At 37.1% G+C, this 17,688-nt stretch overlaps 1 protein-coding gene across 1 annotated transcript; it reads right to left on the bottom strand.

Moving 5' to 3' along the window:
- Positions 1–916: 916 nt before the first annotated feature.
- CCDC97 (coiled-coil domain containing 97) lies at positions 917–17,575 on the bottom strand. Its single transcript, XM_030969651.1, has 4 exons — positions 17,307–17,575; positions 14,440–14,703; positions 10,188–10,353; positions 917–1,103 (listed from the first exon to the last, which is right to left on the bottom strand). Exons 1-4 carry the CDS (start codon positions 17,437–17,439, stop codon positions 995–997), a joined length of 672 nt encoding a protein of 223 aa, XP_030825511.1. The 5' UTR covers positions 17,440–17,575; the 3' UTR covers positions 917–994.
- Between the last annotated feature and the right edge of the window lie 113 nt (positions 17,576–17,688).

Genomic DNA, 17,688 nt, shown 5'->3' with positions numbered 1-17,688 from the left:
TTTTTTGGAATTTTTTTGCAACTATTTCTGAATTTTTTTTGCAATTCGTTGGAATTTTTTTTCGCAATTTTGGAAATTTTTTTTTGCAATTTTTTGGATTTTTTTTTGCAATTTTTTGGAATTTTTTTTTCACAATTTTTTGGAATTTTTTTTTGCGACGATTTTTGGCAATTTTTTGGAATTTTTTTGCAACTATTTCTGAATTTTTTTTTGCAATTCGTTGGAATTTTTTTTCGCAATTTTGGAAATTTTTTTTTGCAATTTTTTGGAATTTTTTTTTGCAATTTTTTGGATTTTTTTTTGCAATTTTTTGGAATTTTTTTTGCAATTTTTGGAAATTTTTTTGGCGATTTTTTGGAATTTTTTTGCAACTATTTCTGAATTTTTTTTGGCAATTCGTTGGAATTTTTTTTCGCAATTTTGGAAATGTTTTTTGGCGATTTTTGGGAATTTTCAGGGATTTTTTGGGCGATTTTTGGGAGATATTTTGGGGATTTTTGGGAGATATTTTGGGCGATTTTCAGGGATATTTTGGGGATTTTTGGGAGATATTTTGGGCGATTTTCAGGGATATTTTGGGCGATTTTCAGGGATATTTTGGGGATTTTTGGGCAGATATTTTGGGGATTTTTGGGAGATATTTTGGGGATTTTTGGGAGATATTTTGGGCGATTTTTGGGAGATATTTTGGGGATTTTTGGGAGATATTTTGGGCGATTTTCAGGGATTTTTTGGGCGATTTTTGGGAGATATTTTGGGGATTTTCAGGGATATTTTGGGCGATTTTTGGGAGATATTTTGGGGATTTTTGGGAGATATTTTGGGGATTTTTGGGAGATATTTTGGGCGATTTTCAGGGATATTTTGGGGATTTTTGGGAGATATTTTGGGGATTTTTGGGAGATATTTTGGGGATTTTTGGGAGATATTTTGGGCGATTTTTGGGCGATTTTGGGGGGCATTTTTGGGGTGAAACGTGGGGATTTTGGGGCGCCTAGAGCAGCGGGGGCGCCGGGCCCGGCTCCTCCTCATCGAAATATCGATCCTCGAGATCCTGCGAGAGCAAATCCAGAGCCACCACCTCGGGGTTCTCGTCCACCTGGCTGCGGAAAAGGGAAATTCGGGAATTTGGGGAATTTGGGGAATTTTGGGGAAATTTTTGGCTTTTTTGGGGCAATTTTTGGTGAATTTTTGGTGAATTTTTGGTGAATTTTTGGGCATTTTTGGGCATTTTTTGGAATTTATTTGACTTTTCTTTGGGATTTTTTTTGAGAATTTTTTTGATTTTTTGGGGAATTTTTCGGATTTTTCTTCGGTTTTTTGGGGAATTTTTGGGCATTTTTGGGGCATTTTTGGGGCATTTATTTGATTTTTTTCGGGTTTTTTTGGGGGAATTTTTGAGGGTTTTTTTGCCATTTTTTGGCATTTCTTTGGGATTCTTGGGCACTTTTTGGGGAGTGTTTTGCCATTTTTGGGGGGAATTTTTGGGGGAATTTTGGGAATTTTGTGGCTTTTTTGGGGCAATTTTTGGTGAATTTTTGGTGAATTTTTGGGCATTTTTTGGGCATTTATTTGATTTTTCTTTGGGGTTTTTTTTGAGAATTTTTTGGATTTTTTGGGGAATTTTTCGGATTTTTCTTCGGTTTTTTGGTGAATTTTTGGGCATTTTTGGGGCATTTATTTGATTTTTTTTTGGTTTTTTTTTGGGGGGAATTTTTGAGGGTTTTTTTGCCATTTTTGGGCATTTCTTTGGGATTTTTGGGCATTTTTTGGGAGTTTTTTGCCATTTTTGGGGGGAATTTTGGAGGAATTTTTTGGGTGTTTTTTGCCATTTTTGGGGATTTTTGGGGGGAATTTTTTGTGCATTTTTTTGGAATTTTCGAGAGGTTTTTTCCCATTTTTGGGGGGATTTTCTGGCATTTCTGGGGGAATTTTTGGGGAATTTTTTGGGAATTTTGTTTTTGATTTTTCAGAGGAATTTTTGGGGATTTTTGAGAGGTTTTTTTGCCATTTTTGGGGGAAATTTGGGGATTTTTTTTGGGAATTTTGGTTTTGATTTTTCAGAGGAATTTTTGGGGATTTTTGATTTGATTTTTTGGGTTTTGCTCCTCCAGGAGCTGCGAGAGCAAATCCAGAGCGAGCAGCTCGGCCTTCTCGCCCACCTGGCTGGGGAAAAAGGGAAATTTGGGAATTTGGGGAATTTGAGGAATTTTGGGGAAATTTTTGGCTTTTTTGGGGCAATTTTTGGTGAATTTGTGGTGAATTTTTGGTGCATTTTTGGGCATTTTTTTGGAATTTATTTGATTTTTCTTTGGGTTTTTTTTTGAGAATTTTTTGGATTTTTTGGGGAATTTTTTGGATTTTTCTTTGGTTTTTTGGTGAATTTTTGGGCATTTTTGGGGCATTTTTTGGGCATTTATTTGATTTTTTTTTTGCTTTTTTTTGGGGAATTTTTGAGGGTTTTTTTGCCATTTTTGGGCATTTCTTTGGGATTCTTGGGCACTTTTTTGGGGAGTGTTTTGCCATTTTTGGGGGGAATTTTTGGGGGAATTTTGGGAATTTTGTGGCTTTTTGGGGCAATTTTTTGGTGAATTTTGGTGAATTTTTGGGCATTTTTGGGCATTTATTTGATTTTTCTTTTTGGGGTTTTTTTGAGAATTTTTGGATTTTTTGGGGAATTTTTTGGGATTTTTCTTCGGGTTTTTGGTGAATTTTTAGGGCATTTTTTGGGGCATTTATTTGCTTTTTTTTTTTTTTGGGGAATTTTTGAGGGTTTTTTTGGCCATTTTGGGCATTTCTTTGGGATTCTTGGGCACTTTTTGGGGAGTTTTTTGCCATTTTTGGGGGGAATTTTGGAGGAATTTTTTGGGTGTTTTTTGCCATTTTTGGGGATTTTTTGGGGGAATTTTTTGTGCATTTTTTGAATTTTCGAGAGGTTTTTTCCCATTTTTGGGGGGATTTTCTGGCATTTCTGGGGGAATTTTTGGGGATTTTTTTGGGAATTTTGTTTTTGATTTTTCAGAGGAATTTTTGGGGATTTTTGAGAGGTTTTTTTCCCATTTCTGGGGTTTTTTGGGGATTTTTTTTGGGAATTTTGTTTTTGATTTTTCAGAGGAATTTTTGGGGATTTTTGATTTGATTTTTTGGGTTTTGCTCCTCCAGGAGCTGCGAGAGCAAATCCAGAGCGAGCAGCTCGGCCTTCTCGCCCACCTGGCTGGGGAAAAAGGGAAATTTGGGAATTTGGGAATTTGGGGAATTTTGGGGAAATTTTTGGCTTTTTTGGGGCAATTTTTGGTGAATTTTTGGTGAATTTTTGGGGAATTTTTGGTGAATTTTTGGGCATTTTTTGGGCATTTATTTGATTTTTCTTTGGGTTTTTTTTGAGAATTTTTTGGATTTTTTGGGGAATTTTTTGGATTTTTCTTCGGTTTTTTGGGGAATTTTTGGGCATTTTTGGGCATTTTTTGGGCATTTATTTGATTTTCTTTTGATTTTTTTTGGGGGGAATTTTTGAGGGGTTTTTTTGGCCATTTTTGGGCATTTCTTTGGGATTTTTGGGCACTTTTTTGGGAGTTTTTTGCCATTTTTGGGGGGAATTTTTGACGAATTTTTTTGGGTGTTTTTTGCCATTTTTGGGAATTTTTGGGGGTAATTTTTGAGGGTTTTTTACCATTTTTTGCCCATTTTTTGGCTTTTTTTTGGCATTTTTTGGCTTTTTTTGGGCATTTTTTGGCTTTTTGCCCTTTTTTTGCCCATTTTTGGGCATTTTTTTGGAATTTTTTTGCCCATTTTTGGGCATTTTTTCGGCATTTTTTGGAATTTTTTTATTTTGAAAAATGGGAGGAATTTTTTGAATATTTAAAGGTTTTTTTTTGAATTTTCAGGGGATTTTTAGGAGGATTTGGGGAATTTTTGAGGGATTTTTGACCATTTTTTGGGATTTTTAAATTTTTTGTTTTTTATTTTTTTATCATTTTCCAGAATGGTTTTAATTTTTTGGGGATGTTTTGGGATTTTTTTTTGCAAGTTTTTGGGATCTTTTGGGCATTTTTTGGGCATTTATTTGATTTTTCTTTGGGTTTTTTTTTTTTTGAGAATTTTTTTGCCATTTTTGGGGAATTTTTCGGATTTTTCTTCGGTTTTTTGGGGAATATTTGGGGCATTTTTTGGGCATTTATTTGATTTTTTTTTGGTTTTTGTTTGGGGAATTTTTGAGGGGTTTTTTTGGCCATTTTTGGGCATTTCTTTGGGATTTTTGGGCACTTTTTGGGGAGTGTTTTGCCATTTTTGGGGGGAATTTTGGAGGAATTTTTTGGGTGTTTTTTGCCATTTTTGGGGATTTTTTGGGGGGAATTTTTTGTGCATTTTTTTGGAATTTTCGAGAGGTTTTTTCCCATTTTTGGGGGGATTTTCTGGCATTTCTGGGGGAATTTTTGGGGAATTTTTTGGGAATTTTGTTTTTGATTTTTCAGAGGAATTTTTGGGGATTTTTGAGAGGTTTTTTTCCCATTTTTGGGGATTTTTTGGGGATTTCTTTTTGGGGAATGTTGTTTTTGATTTTTCAGAGGAATTTTTGGGGATTTTTGATTTGATTTTTTGGGCTTTTGCTCCTCCAGGAGCTGCGAGAGCAAATCCAGAGCGAGCAGCTCGGCCTTCTCGCCCACCTGGCTGGGGAAAAAGGGAAATTTGGGAATTTGGGGAATTTTGGGGGAATTTTGGGGAAATTTTTGGCTTTTTTGGGGCAATTTTTGGTGAATTTTTGGTGAATTTTTGGTGAATTTTTGGGCATTTTTTGGCCATTTTTGGGCATTTTTTGGGCATTTATTTGATTTTTCTTTGGGGTTTTTTTTTGAGAATTTTTTTGATTTTTTGGGGAATTTTTCGGATTTTTCTTTGGTTTTTTGGGGAATTTTTGAGGGGTTTTTTTTTGCCATTTTTGGGCATTTCTTTGGGATTCTTGGGCACTTTTTGGGGAGTGTTTTGCCATTTTTGGGGGGAATTTTTGGGGGAATTTTGGGAATTTTGTGGCTTTTTTGGGGCAATTTTTGGTGAATTTTTAGTGAATTTTTGGTGAATTTTTGGGCATTTTTTGGGCATTTATTTGATTTTTCTTTGGGTTTTTTTTGAGAATTTTTTTGATTTTTTGGGGAATTTTTCGAATTTTTCTTCGGTTTTTTGGTGAATTTTTGGGCATTTTTGGGGCATTTATTTGCTTTTTTTTGCTTTTTTTTGGGGAATTTTTGAGGGTTTTTTTGGCCATTTTTGGGCATTTCTTTGGGATTCTTGGGCACTTTTTGGGGAGTTTTTTGCCATTTTTGGGGGGAATTTTGGAGGAATTTTTTGGGTGTTTTTTGCCATTTTTGGGGATTTTTTGGGGGAATTTTTTGTGCATTTTTTTGGAATTTTCGAGAGGTTTTTTCCCATTTTTGGGGGGATTTTCTGGCATTTCTGGGGGAATTTTTGGGGATTTTTTTGGGAATTTTGTTTTTGATTTTTCAGAGGAATTTTTGGGGATTTTTGAGAGGTTTTTTTTGCCATTTTTGGGGGAAATTTGGGGATTTTTTTTGGGAATTTTGGTTTTGATTTTTCAGAGGAATTTTTGGGGATTTTTGATTTGATTTTTTGGGTTTTGCTCCTCCAGGAGCTGCGAGAGCAAATCCAGAGCGAGCAGCTCGGCCTTCTCGCCCACCTGGCTGGGGAAAAAGGGAAATTTGGGAATTTGGGAATTTGGGGAATTTTGGGGAAATTTTTGGCTTTTTTGGGGCAATTTTTGGTGAATTTTTGGTGAATTTTTGGGGAATTTTTGGTGAATTTTTGGGCATTTTTTGGGCATTTATTTGATTTTTCTTTGGGTTTTTTTTGAGAATTTTTGTGGAATTATTGGGGAATTTTGAGGGATTTTTTGTGGAATTTTGGATGAATTTTTAGAGATTTTTAGGGGATTTTAAATGGAATTTTTGGGGCATTTTTGGGGAAATTTTTGAGAATTTTTTGGGAATTTTTGGGGAATTTTTAGAGATTTTTGGGGGATTTTTGATGAATTTTTAGAGATTTTTTGAGGGATTTTTGTAAAAATGTTGATGAATTTTTAGAGATTTTGGGGGGATTTTAAATGGAATTTTTGGGGAATTTTTGGGGCATTTTTTGAGATTTTTTGGGGGATTTTTTGTCAAATTTTTGGGCAATTTTTAGAGATTGTTGGGGGGATTTGAAATCGATTTTTTGGGGGGTTTTAAATGGAATTTTGGGGAAATTTTTGGAGAATTTTGGGGGAATTTTTGGGCAATTTTTAGAGATTTTTGAGGGATTTTTGGGTGGAATTTTTGATGACTTTTTCGAGATTTTGGGGGATTTTAAACGGAATTTTTGGGGCATTTTTGGGGCATTTTTGGGGGATTTTTGGGGCATTTTTGGGGGGATTTTTGGGGGATTTTTTGTAAAAATTTTGATGAATTTTTAGAGATTTTTGGGGGATTTTAAATGGAATTTTTGTGGAATTTTTGGGGCATTTTTTGAGATTTTTTTTGGGATTTTTTGTCAAATTTTTGGGCAATTTTTAGAGATTGTTGGGGGGATTTGAAATCGATTTTTTGGGGGTTTTAAATGGAATTTTGGGGAAATTTTTTGAGAATTTTGGGGGAATTTTTGGGGAATTTTTAGAGATTTTTGAGGGATTTTTGGGTGGAAGTTTTGATGAATTTTTAGAGATATTTTGGGGATTTTAAATGGAATTTTTGGGGCATTTTTTGGGGCATTTTTGGGAAATTTTTGGAGAAATTTTTGGGGAATTTTTGGGGGATTTTTTGTAAAAATTTTGATGAATTTTTAGAGATTTTTGGGGGATTTTAAATGGAATTTTTGTGGCATTTTTGTGGCATTTTTTGAGATTTTTTTTGGGATTTTTTCTCAAATTTTTGGGCAATTTTTAGAGATTTTTGGGGGGATTTGAAATCGATTTTTGGGGTGTTTTAAATGGAATTTTGGGGAAATTTTTTGAGAATTTTGGGGGAATTTTTGGGGAATTTTTAGAGATTTTTGAGGGATTTTTTGGTGGAATTTTTGATGAATTTTTCGAGATTTTGGGGGATTTTAAATGGAATTTTCGGGGCATTTTTGGGAAATTTTTGGAGAATTTTTGGGGAATTTTTGGAGATTTTTGGGGATTTTAAATGGAATTTTTGGGGGATTTTTTGGGGGATTTTTGGGGCATTTTTGGGAAATTTTTGGAGAATTTTGGGGGAATTTTGGGGGATTTTTTTAGAGATTTTTGAGGGATTTTTTGGTGGAATTTTTGATGAATTTTTAGAGATTTTTTGGGGATTTGAAATGGAATTTTTGGGGCATTTTTGGGAAATTTTTGGGGCATTTTTTGGGGAATTTTTGGGGGGATTTTTTGTAAAAATTTTGATGAATTTTTAGAGATTTTTGGGGGGATTTTAAATGGAATTTTTGGGGCATTTTTGGGGCATTTTTTGAGATTTTTTGGGGGGATTTTTTGTCAAATTTTTGGGCAATTTTTAGAGATTTTTGAGGGATTTTTTGGTGGAATTTTTGATGAATTTTTCGAGATTTTTTGGGGAATTTTAAATGGAATTTTTGGGGATTTTTTGGGCATTTTTGGGGCATTTTTGGGAAATTTTTGGAGAATTTTGGGGGAATTTTTGGGGGATTTTTAGAGATTTTTTGAGGGATTTTTTGGTGGAATTTTTGATGAATTTTTAGAGATATTTTGGGGATTTTAAATGGAATTTTTGGGGGATTTTTTGGGGCATTTTTGGGAAATTTTTGGAGAATTTTTGGGGAATTTTGGGGGATTTTTTGTAAAAATTTTGATGAATTTTTAGAGATTTTTGGGGGGATTTTAAATGGAATTTTTGTGGAATTTTTGGGGCATTTTTTGAGATTTTTTTGCGGATTTTTTATCAAATTTTTGGGCAATTTTTAGAGATTTTTGGGGGGATTTGAAATCGATTTTTTGGGGGGTTTTAAATGGAATTTTGGGGAAATTTTTGGAGAATTTTGGGGGAATTTTTGGGGAATTTTTAGAGATTTTTTGAGGGATTTTTTGGTGGAATTTTTGATGAATTTTTAGAGATTTTGGGGGATTTGAAATGGAATTTTTGGGGGATTTTTGGGGCATTTTTGGGAAATTTTTGGAGAATTTTTGGGGAATTTTTGGGGAATTTTTTGTAAAAATTTTGATGAATTTTTAGAGATTTTTGGGGGATTTTAAATGGAATTTTTGGGGCATTTTTGTGGCATTTTTTGAGATTTTTTTTGGGATTTTTTCTCAAATTTTTGGGCAATTTTTAGAGATTGTTGGGGGGATTTGAAATCGATTTTTTGGGGGTTTTAAATGGAATTTTGGGGAAATTTTTTGAGAATTTTGGGGGAATTTTTGGGGAATTTTTAGAGATTTTTGTGGGATTTTTTGGTGGAAGTTTTGATGAATTTTTAGAGATTTTGGGGGATTTGAAATGGAATTTTTGGGGCATTTTTGGGGAATTTTTGGAGAATTTTTGGGGAATTTTTGGAGATTTTTGGGGGATTTGAAATGGAATTTTTGGGGCATTTTTGGGGGGATTTTGGGGTTTTTTGGGCCATTTTTAACGGATTTTTTTGGGGTTTTTTTTGGATTCTCACCCTTTGGAGGTGATTTTTGATTATTCTGGGATGTTTGGGGCTCACCTGTAATCGAAATCTCCGTCCAGCCCCTCCAGGAAGCTCTGGGGGGATTTTTGGGCCATTTTGGGCATTTTGTGATGGATTTTTTGGGGTTTTTTTGGATTTTTGGTCATTTGTTGATGGATTTTTTTTAAATTTTTTAAAAAATTGTGAATATTTTAAGAATTTTCTTTATGAATTTGGGGTTGTTTGGGGTTTCCTGCAGGAATTTTTGGGCGATTTTTGCAAGGTTGAAGGTTTTCCCTGGGCTTGGCGGGGTTTTTAATGGATTTTGGGGCTGCTTGGGTCAATTTTTGATGGGATTGTTTTTGGATTTTTAAAAAATTTTGAATCTTTGGAGATTTTATTTTTGAATTTTGGGGTTGTTTGTGTTGGTTTAGAGACTTTTGGGGTTTTCTGAGGGATTTTTCTGGGGGATTTTTGGTGCCCTTGCTGAAGTTTTGAGGGGTTTTGAATGGAATTTTGGGGATTTTTGAGGGATTTTTGGGTGGAATTTTTGATGACTTTTTAGAGATTTTTGGGGATTTAAAATGGAATTTTTGGGGAATTTTTGGGGAATTTTTTGTAAAAATTTTGATGAATTTTTAGAGATTTTGGGGGATTTTAAATGGAATTTTTGTGGATTTTTTGGGGCATTTTTTGAGATTTTTTTGCGGATTTTTTGTCAAATTTTTGGGCAATTTTTAGAGATTTTTGGGGGGATTTGAAATCGATTTTTTGGGGGGTTTTAAATGGAATTTTGGGGAAATTTTTTGAGAATTTTGGGGGATTTTTTGGGGATTTTTTTAGAGATTTTTGAGGGATTTTTTGGTGGAAGTTTTGATGAATTTTTCGAGATTTTGGGGGATTTGAAATGGAATTTTTGGGGGATTTTTTGGGGGATTTTTGGGAAATTTTTGGGGAATTTTTGGGGAATTTTTGGGGGGTTTTCTGTAAAAATTTTGATGAATTTTTAGAGATTTTTTGGGGGATTTTTTGCCAAATTTTTGGGGAATTTTAGAGATTTTTTGGGGATTTTAAATGGAATTTTTGGGGATTTTTTGGGGGATTTTTGGGGCCTTTTTGGGGCATTTTGGGGGGGATTTTTGGGGGATTTTTTGTAAAATTTTGATGAATTTTTAGAGATTTTTTGGGGGATTTTAAATGGAATTTTTGTGGAATTTTTGGGGCATTTTTTGAGATTTTTTTGGGGGATTTTTTGTCAAATTTTTGGGGAATGTTTAGAGATTTTTGGGGGGATTTTAAATGGAATTTTGGGGAAATTTTTTGAGAATTTTGGGGGATTTTTTGGGGATTTTTTTAGAGATTTTTGAGGGATTTTTTGGTGGAATTTTTGATGACTTTTTAGAGATTTTGGGGGGATTTTAAATGGAATTTTTGGGGCATTTTTGGGGGGATTTTGGGGTTTTTTGGGCCATTTTTAACGGATTTTTTGGGGGTTTTTTTTGGATTCTCACCCTTTGGAGGTGATTTTGGATTATTCTGGGATGTTTGGGGCTCACCTGTAATCGAAATCTCCGTCCAGCCCCTCCAGGAAGCGCTGGTGCATGCGGGAGGTGAACTCGAGGCGCAGCAGCTCCTGCTCGGCCTCGTCCGGGAGCTGCTCCTCATCCTCATCTTCATCCTCCTCATCCTCATCTTCATCCTCCTCATCCTCCTCATCCTCGGCTGGGGCAAGGAAGCAACAAAATTAACAAAAAAAAAAATCAAAACAGTGCTCGGGAATGAGAGAAAATGATGAGAAAATTAAAAAAAAAAACAAATCAGAAGAAAATAATCAAATCAGAAGAAAATCAAAGCAAATCTCAATTTTTTAAAAATAGCAATAAAATAAAAAATATCCCAATAGAATCCCTCAATCAAATCTCAAAAGAATCCCACTGAATTTAAAAAGAAAAAAATCTCAAAAGAATGCCACTGACATCTAAATCAAAACCACATTAAAAAGGCCAGGAAAACTCCACTAAAATCCCCATAAAATCCCAAAATAATCCCAATAAAATCCCAATAAAATCCCCAAAAAATCCCAATTAAATCCCCAAAAATCCCAATAAAATCCCCAATAAAATCCCCATTAAATCCCAAAAAAATCTCCATTAAATCCCCCATAAAATCCCAATAAAATCCTCATGAAATCCCAAAAAATCCCCCCAAAAATCCCCCCATAAAAACCCAATAAAATCCCCAATAAAATCCCCATTAAATCCCCCAAAACCCCAAAACCCCAAATCCCAATAAAATCCCCATAAATCCCAATAAAATCCCACAAAAATCCCCCATAAAACCCAATAACCCCAAAAAATCCCAATCAAATCCCAAAAATCCCAACAAAACCCAAAAAAATCCCCCCAAAATCCCAATAAAACCCTCAATAAAAACCCAATAAAATCCCATTAAATCCCAAAAAGCCCCCAAAAAATCCCCCAAAATCCCCCATAAATACCCAAAAAATCCCAAAAATCCCAATAAAAATCCCCAAAAATCCAATAAATCCCCAAAAACCCAATAAATCCCTAATCCCAAATCCCCAAATCCCCAAACCATAATCCCAAATCCCAAAAATCCCCAAAATCCCAATCCCAAAAAATCCCAATAAAATCCCCTAAAACCCCAAAAAAATCCCCAAAATCCCCAAAAACCCCATAAACCCCCAAAAATCCCAAAAAAAAATCCCCAAATCCCCAATCCCAATAAACCCAATCCCAAAAAACCCCCAAAAATCCCCAAAAATCCCAATAAAAAATCCCAAAAATCCCCAAAAACCCCCAAAAATCCCCAATAAAACCCCCATAATCCCAAAAATCCCCCAAAACCCAATAAATCCCAAAATCCAACCCCATCCCCCCCCACTAAAAAAACCCCCATTCCAATAATCCCCAAAACCCCCCCAAAATCCCCAACCCCAACCCCAAAACCCCAAAATCCCCAAAAATCCCCCACTAATAAAATCCCAAAACCCCCAAAACCCATAATCCCCAATCCAATCCCAATAAAATCCCCATCCAATAAAACCCCAATCCCAATAAAATCCCCAAAAACCCCAAAACCCCCAAATAAAATCCCAAAAATCATCCCCAAAAAACCCAAAATCCCAACTCCCCAAAATCCCATAAAAATCCCCAAAATCCCCACCCACCATCCCCAACCCATCCAATAAAACTCCAAAAAAATCCCAAAAATCCCCCAAACCAATAAATCCCAAAAATCCCAAAAAAATCCCCAAAAAATCCCAAAAAAAAATCCCCAAAAAAATCCCAATAAAATCCCCCAAAAATCCCAAAATCCCCCAAAACCCTAAAAATCCCAATAAAAATCCCAAAAATCCCAAAAAATCCCCCAAAAAAATCCCCCAAATCCCAATAAAAATCCCCCAAAAACCCCATTAAATCCAAATAAAATCCCCCCCAAAATCCCAATAAAATTCCATATCCCAATAAAAATCCCCCAAAAAATCCCATTAAAACCCAATAAAATCCCCATAAATCCCCCATTAAATCCCCCAAAAATCCCAAAATAAATCCAAATAAACCCCCAAAAATCCCCCAAAAAATCCCCATTAAATCCACAAAATCCCAATAAAATCCCATTAATCCCAATAAAATCCCCCAAAAAATCCCAATAAAAATCCCCCAAAAATCCCAATAAAAATCCCCATCCCCAAAATCCCAATAAAAATCCCCATAATCCCAAAAATCCCCAAAATCCCCCAATAAAACAAAAAATCCCTAAATCCCCAATAAAAACCCAATAAAAATCAAAATCCCAAATCCCCAATAAAAATCCCAAAAACTCCCCCAAATCCCAAATCCCAACCAAATCCCCAAAAAACCCAAAAATCCCCAAAAAAAACCCAATAAAAATCCCCCCCCAAAAATCCCAATAAAATCCCCCATTAACCCAAAAAAAAAAAAAATCCCCAAAATTCCCCAATCCCCAAAAACCCAAAAATCCCCAAAAAACAAAAAATCCCCAAATCCCAAAAAAACCCCATAATCCCAATAAAAATCCCCATTAAATCCCCATAAAATCCCAATAAAATCCCCAAAATCCCAAAAAAAATCCCCAAAAATCCCCATAAAAATCTCAATAAAATCCCATTAAAATCCCAATAAAACCCCCAATAAATCCCCATAAAAATCCCCAAAAATCCCCAATAAAAATCACTAAATCCCAAAAAAATCCCCATTATCCAAAAACCCCCAAAAACCAAAAAAATCCCCCAAAAATCCCAATAAAATCCCCATTAACCCCAAAAAAATCAAAAAAATCCCCCAAAATTCCAAAAATCCCCAAAAAAATCCCCCCAAAAAACCCAAAAAATCCCCCAAAAATCCCCAAAAAAAAAAAAAAATCCCCAAAAAATCCCCAAAATCCCCAAAAAAATCCCCCAAAAAATCCCCAAAAATCCCCATTAAATCCCAAAAAATCCCCATTAAATCCCAATAAAATCCCCATTAAATCCCAATAAAATCCCCCATTAAATCCCCCATAAAAATCCCAATAAAATCCCATAAATCCCCAAAAATCCCCCAAAATCCCCCATAAAAACCCAATAAAAATCCCCAAAAATCCCCCAATAAAACCCCCAATAAAATCCCCATAAAATCCCCATTAAATCCCCAAAAAACTCTCAATAAAAACCCCCCCAAAATCCCAAAAAAACCCAATAAAACCCCCCCAAAAATCCCAATAAAATCCCCATTGAACCCCAAAAAAAAAAAATCCCCCCAAATTCCCAAAAAAATCCCCAAAACCCAAAAAATCCCCCAAAAAATCCCCCAAAAAAAAAAATCCCCAAAAAATCCCCCAAAAAATCCCCATTAAATCCCCCAAAAATTAAAAAAAAATCCCCAAAAAATCCCCATTAAATCCCAATAAAATCCCCATTAAATCCCAATAAAATCCCCATTAAATCCCCCCATAAAAATCCCAATAAAAATCCCTCAAAATCCCCAAAAAATCCCCATAAAACCCAATAAAATCCCCATTAAATCCCAATAAAACCCCAATAAATCCCAACCCCATTAAATCCCCAATAAAATCTCAATAAAATCCCAATGAAATCCCCATTAAATCCCAAAAAAACCCCAAAAAAACCCAATAAAATCCCCCAAAAACCCCAAAAAAATCCCCATTGAACCCCAAAAAATTAAAAAAAAATCCCCCAAAAATTCCCAAAAAATCCCCAAAAAATCCCCCCAAAAAATCAAAAAAAATCCCCAAAAAATCCCCCAAAAATCCCCAAAAAATCCCCAAAAAATCCCCAAAATCCCCAAAAAATCCCCCAAAAAAAAAATCCCCAAAAAATCCCCATTAAATCCCAATAAAATCCCCATTAAATCCCAATAAAATCCCCATAAATCCCCCATAAAATCCCAATAAAATCCTCATGAAATCCCCAAAAATCCCCCAAAAATCCCCCATAAAACCCGAAAAATCCCCATTAAATCCCCAATAAAATCCCCCAAAAATCCCAATAAAATCCCCATTGAACCCCAAGAAAATCAAAAAAAATCCCCCAAAAATTCCCAAAAAATCCCCAAAAAATCCCCCCAAAAAACCCAAAAAATCCCCCAAAAAAACGCCAAAAAAATCAAAAAAAATCCCCCCAAAATCCCCAAAAAATCCCAAAAAAATCCCCCAAAAAAACCCAAAAAATCCCCAATCCAACCCCAATCCAACCCCAAATAAAACCCCAATAAATTCCCTAAAAAACCCCAAAAAGCCCCAAATTCCCCCAAAACTCCCCGGTACCTTCGGCCTCCTCCAGGGCCGTGAGCAGCAGCTCCCGCAGCGCCGGGGACGTTCTGGGGCCATTTTGGGGGATTTTGGGGCCATTTTGGGGATTTTTGAGGTGATTTTCGGGATTTTTGGGGTGAATTTGGGGGTTTTTGGGGTGAATTTGGGGGTTTTTGGGGGGATTTTGGGGGTTTTTGGGGTCCCGGAACCTCCCGATGTAGTGGTGGAAGAGCGCCGGGGCGCGGAGGCGCATCCGCTCCTCGCTGAAATAATCGCCCTCTGGAAAAACGGGGAAAATGGGGTGAGAAATGGGGAATTTGGGGGGAAAAATGGGGAATTTGGGGGAAAATGGGGAATTTGGGGGAAAAAATGGGGAATTTGGGGTGGAAATGGGGAATTTGGGGGAAAATGGGGATTTGGGGGAAATGGGGGGAATTTGGGGAGAAAAATGGGGAATTTGGGGTGAAAATGGGGAATTTGGGGGAAAATGGGGGATTTGGGGGAAATGGGGAATTTGGGGGAAAATGGGGAATTTGGGGGAAATGGGGATTTGGGGAGAAAAATGGGGGATTTGGGGAGAAAAATGGGGGGAAAATGGGGAAAATTGGAGGGAAAATGAGAGGGAAATGGGAAAATTTGGGGAAAATTTGGGAGGAAATGGGGGAAAAATTGGGGAAAATTTGGGAGGGAAAATTGGGGAAAATTTGGGGAGAAAATTGTGGGAAATTTGGGGGGAAATGGGGGAAAAATTGGGGAAAATTTTGGGGAAATTTGGGGACAAAATTGGGGGAAATTTGGGGGGAAATGGGGGGAGAATGGGGAAAATGGGAAAAATTGGGAAAATGACAGGAAATGGGAAAATTGGGGTGAAATGTGGGGAATTTGGGGTGAAATGGGGAAAAGTTGGGAAAAAATGGGGGGAAAATTGGGGGGAAATGGGGAAAATTGGGGGAAAAAGGGAGGAAAATGAAAGGAAAATGGAAAAATTTGGGGGAATTTGGGAGGAAATGGGGAAACATTGGGGAAAATTTGGGGGGAAAATTGGGGGAAATTTGGGGAAATGGGTGGAGAATGGGGAAAATGGGAAAAATTGGGAAAATGAGAGGAAATGGGGAATTTGGGGAGAAAAATGGGGGGAAATGGGGAAAATTGGGGGGAAAAATGGGAGGGAAATGAAAGGGAAATGGGAAAATTTGGGGGAAATTTGGGAGGAAATGGGGGAAAAATTGGGGAAAAAATGGGGGAAAATTTGGGGGAAAAATTGGGGAAAAATTGGGGGGAAAAATTGGGGGAAATGGGGGGAGAATGGGGAAAATGGGAAAAATGGGAAAATGAGAGGAAATGGGGAATTTGGGGTGAAATGTGGGGAATTTGGGGTGAAATGGGGAAAATTGGGAAAAAATGGGGGAAAATTGGGGGAAATGGGGAAAATTGGGGGAAAAAGGGAGGAAAATGAAAGGAAAATGGAAAAATTTGGGGGAATTTGGGAGGAAATGGGGAAACATTGGGGAAAATTTGGGGGGGAAAATTGGGGGAAATTGGGGAAAAAATTGGGGAAAATTTGGGGGGGGAAATTGGGGGAAATTTGGGGAAATGGGTGGAGAATGGGGAAAATGGGAAAAATTGGGAAAATGAGAGGAAATGGGGAATTTGGGGAGAAAAATGGGGGGAAATGGGGAAAATTGGGGGGAAAATGGGAGGGAAATGAAAGGGAAATGGGAAAATTTGGGGAAAATTTGGGAGGAAATGGGGGAAAAATTGGGGAAAAAATGGGGGAAAATTTGGGGGAAAAATTGGGGGAAAAATTGGGGGAAAAATTGGGGGAAAAATTGGGGGAAATGGGGGGAGAATGGGGAAAATGGGAAAATTGGGAAAATGAGAGGAAATGGGGAATTTGGGGTGAAATGTGGGGAATTTGGGGTGAAATGGGGGAAAATTGGGAAAAAATGGGGGGAAAATTGGGGGGAAATGGGGAAAATTGGGGGAAAAAGGGAGGAAAATGAAAGGAAAATGGAAAAATTGGGGGAAAATTTGGGAGGAAATGGGGAAACATTGGGGAAAATTTGGGGGAATTTGGGAGGAAATGGGGAAACATTGGGGAAAATTTGGGGGAAATTTTGGGGAAAATTTGGGGAAAAAATTGGGGGAAATTTGGGGAAATGGGTGGAGAATGGGGAAAATGGGAAAAATTGGGAAAAATGAGAGGAAATGGGGAATTTGGGGAGAAAAATGGGGAATTTGGGGGGAAAATGGGGGGAAAATGGGGGAAAATTGGGGGGGAAATGGGAGGAAAAAGAAAGGGAAATGGGAAAATTTGGGGGAAATTTGGGAGGAAATGGGGGAAAAATTGGGGAAAAAATTTGGGGGGAAAATTGGGGAAAATTTGGAGAAAGTTTGGGGGAAATTTGGGGACAAAATTGGGGAAAATTTGGGGGAAATTTGGGGAAATGGGTGGAGAATGGGAAAAATGGGAAAATTTGGGGGAATTGGGGAAAACTGGGGAAAACCGAGGGAAATTTGAGGGAAAATGGGGAAAAAATGGGAAAAATAGGAGTAAAAAAAGGAAAATTGGGAAAAATGGGAGGAGAATGGGAAAAAATGGGAAAATCTGGGGGGAAATGGGGAAGAAATTGGGAAAAATTGGGAAAATTGGGGGAAAATGGGGGAAATGGGGAGAAAAGGGAGCAAAATGGGGGAAAATGAGATGACAATGGGGAGAAAACTGGAAAAAAAGGGGAAATTTGGGAGGAAATGGGGGAAAAAAAGGAGGAAAATGGGGGGAAAAAAGAGGAAAAAAGGGGGAATTTGGGGGAGGTGGATATTTCTGGTTCCATTTCAGTTTCTATTTTTATTTTTATTTCCATTTCCATTGCCGTTTTTACCTCGGATCAGCTCCCTGAGGGCGGCGAACCTGCGGTTCCTCAGCTGCGTCCGGCCCCGCTCGGGGAATTTTTGGGGCCAATTCCGGCGATTTTGGGGCTCCTGGGGGGGGGAGGGGCAGCGGGGGGGGTCCATGGGGGAGGGGACACCAAAAATTGGGGGGAGGGGTCCCCAAAATCCTAAAAAAAAAAAAAAAAAAAAAAAAAAAGGGGGGAGGGGTCCCTCAGGAGAGCCCAAAGGTGTCAGGAATTGGGGGAGTGGGGGGAATTCTCTCTGGGACCCCAAAAATCCCCTCGGGGACCCAAAATCCCCTCAGGGACCCCAAAATCCTCTCAGGGACCCCAAAATTCTCTCAGGGACCCCAAAAATTCCCTCAGGGACCCA

The sequence above is a fragment of the Camarhynchus parvulus genome, unplaced genomic scaffold (assembly GCF_901933205.1).
Source record: "Camarhynchus parvulus unplaced genomic scaffold, STF_HiC, whole genome shotgun sequence".
Taxonomy (NCBI): domain Eukaryota; kingdom Metazoa; phylum Chordata; class Aves; order Passeriformes; family Thraupidae; genus Camarhynchus; species Camarhynchus parvulus.
This window is presented reverse-complemented; position numbering and strand designations above follow the sequence as displayed.

Excerpts from the sequence above, each read along its gene's own strand:
- CCDC97 (XM_030969651.1), bottom strand. The coding sequence starts at position 17,439 with ATGGACCCCCCCCGCTGCCCCTCCCCCCCCCAGGAGCCCCAAAATCGC. Across the intron at positions 14,704-17,306 it reads CCTCAGGGAGCTGATCCGAG|AGGGCGATTATTTCAGCGAG; the intron begins GTAAAAACGGCA and ends CCGTTTTTCCAG. Across the intron at positions 1,104-10,187 it reads GACGGAGATTTCGATTACAG|CCAGGTGGACGAGAACCCCG; the intron begins GTGAGCCCCAAA and ends CCTTTTCCGCAG.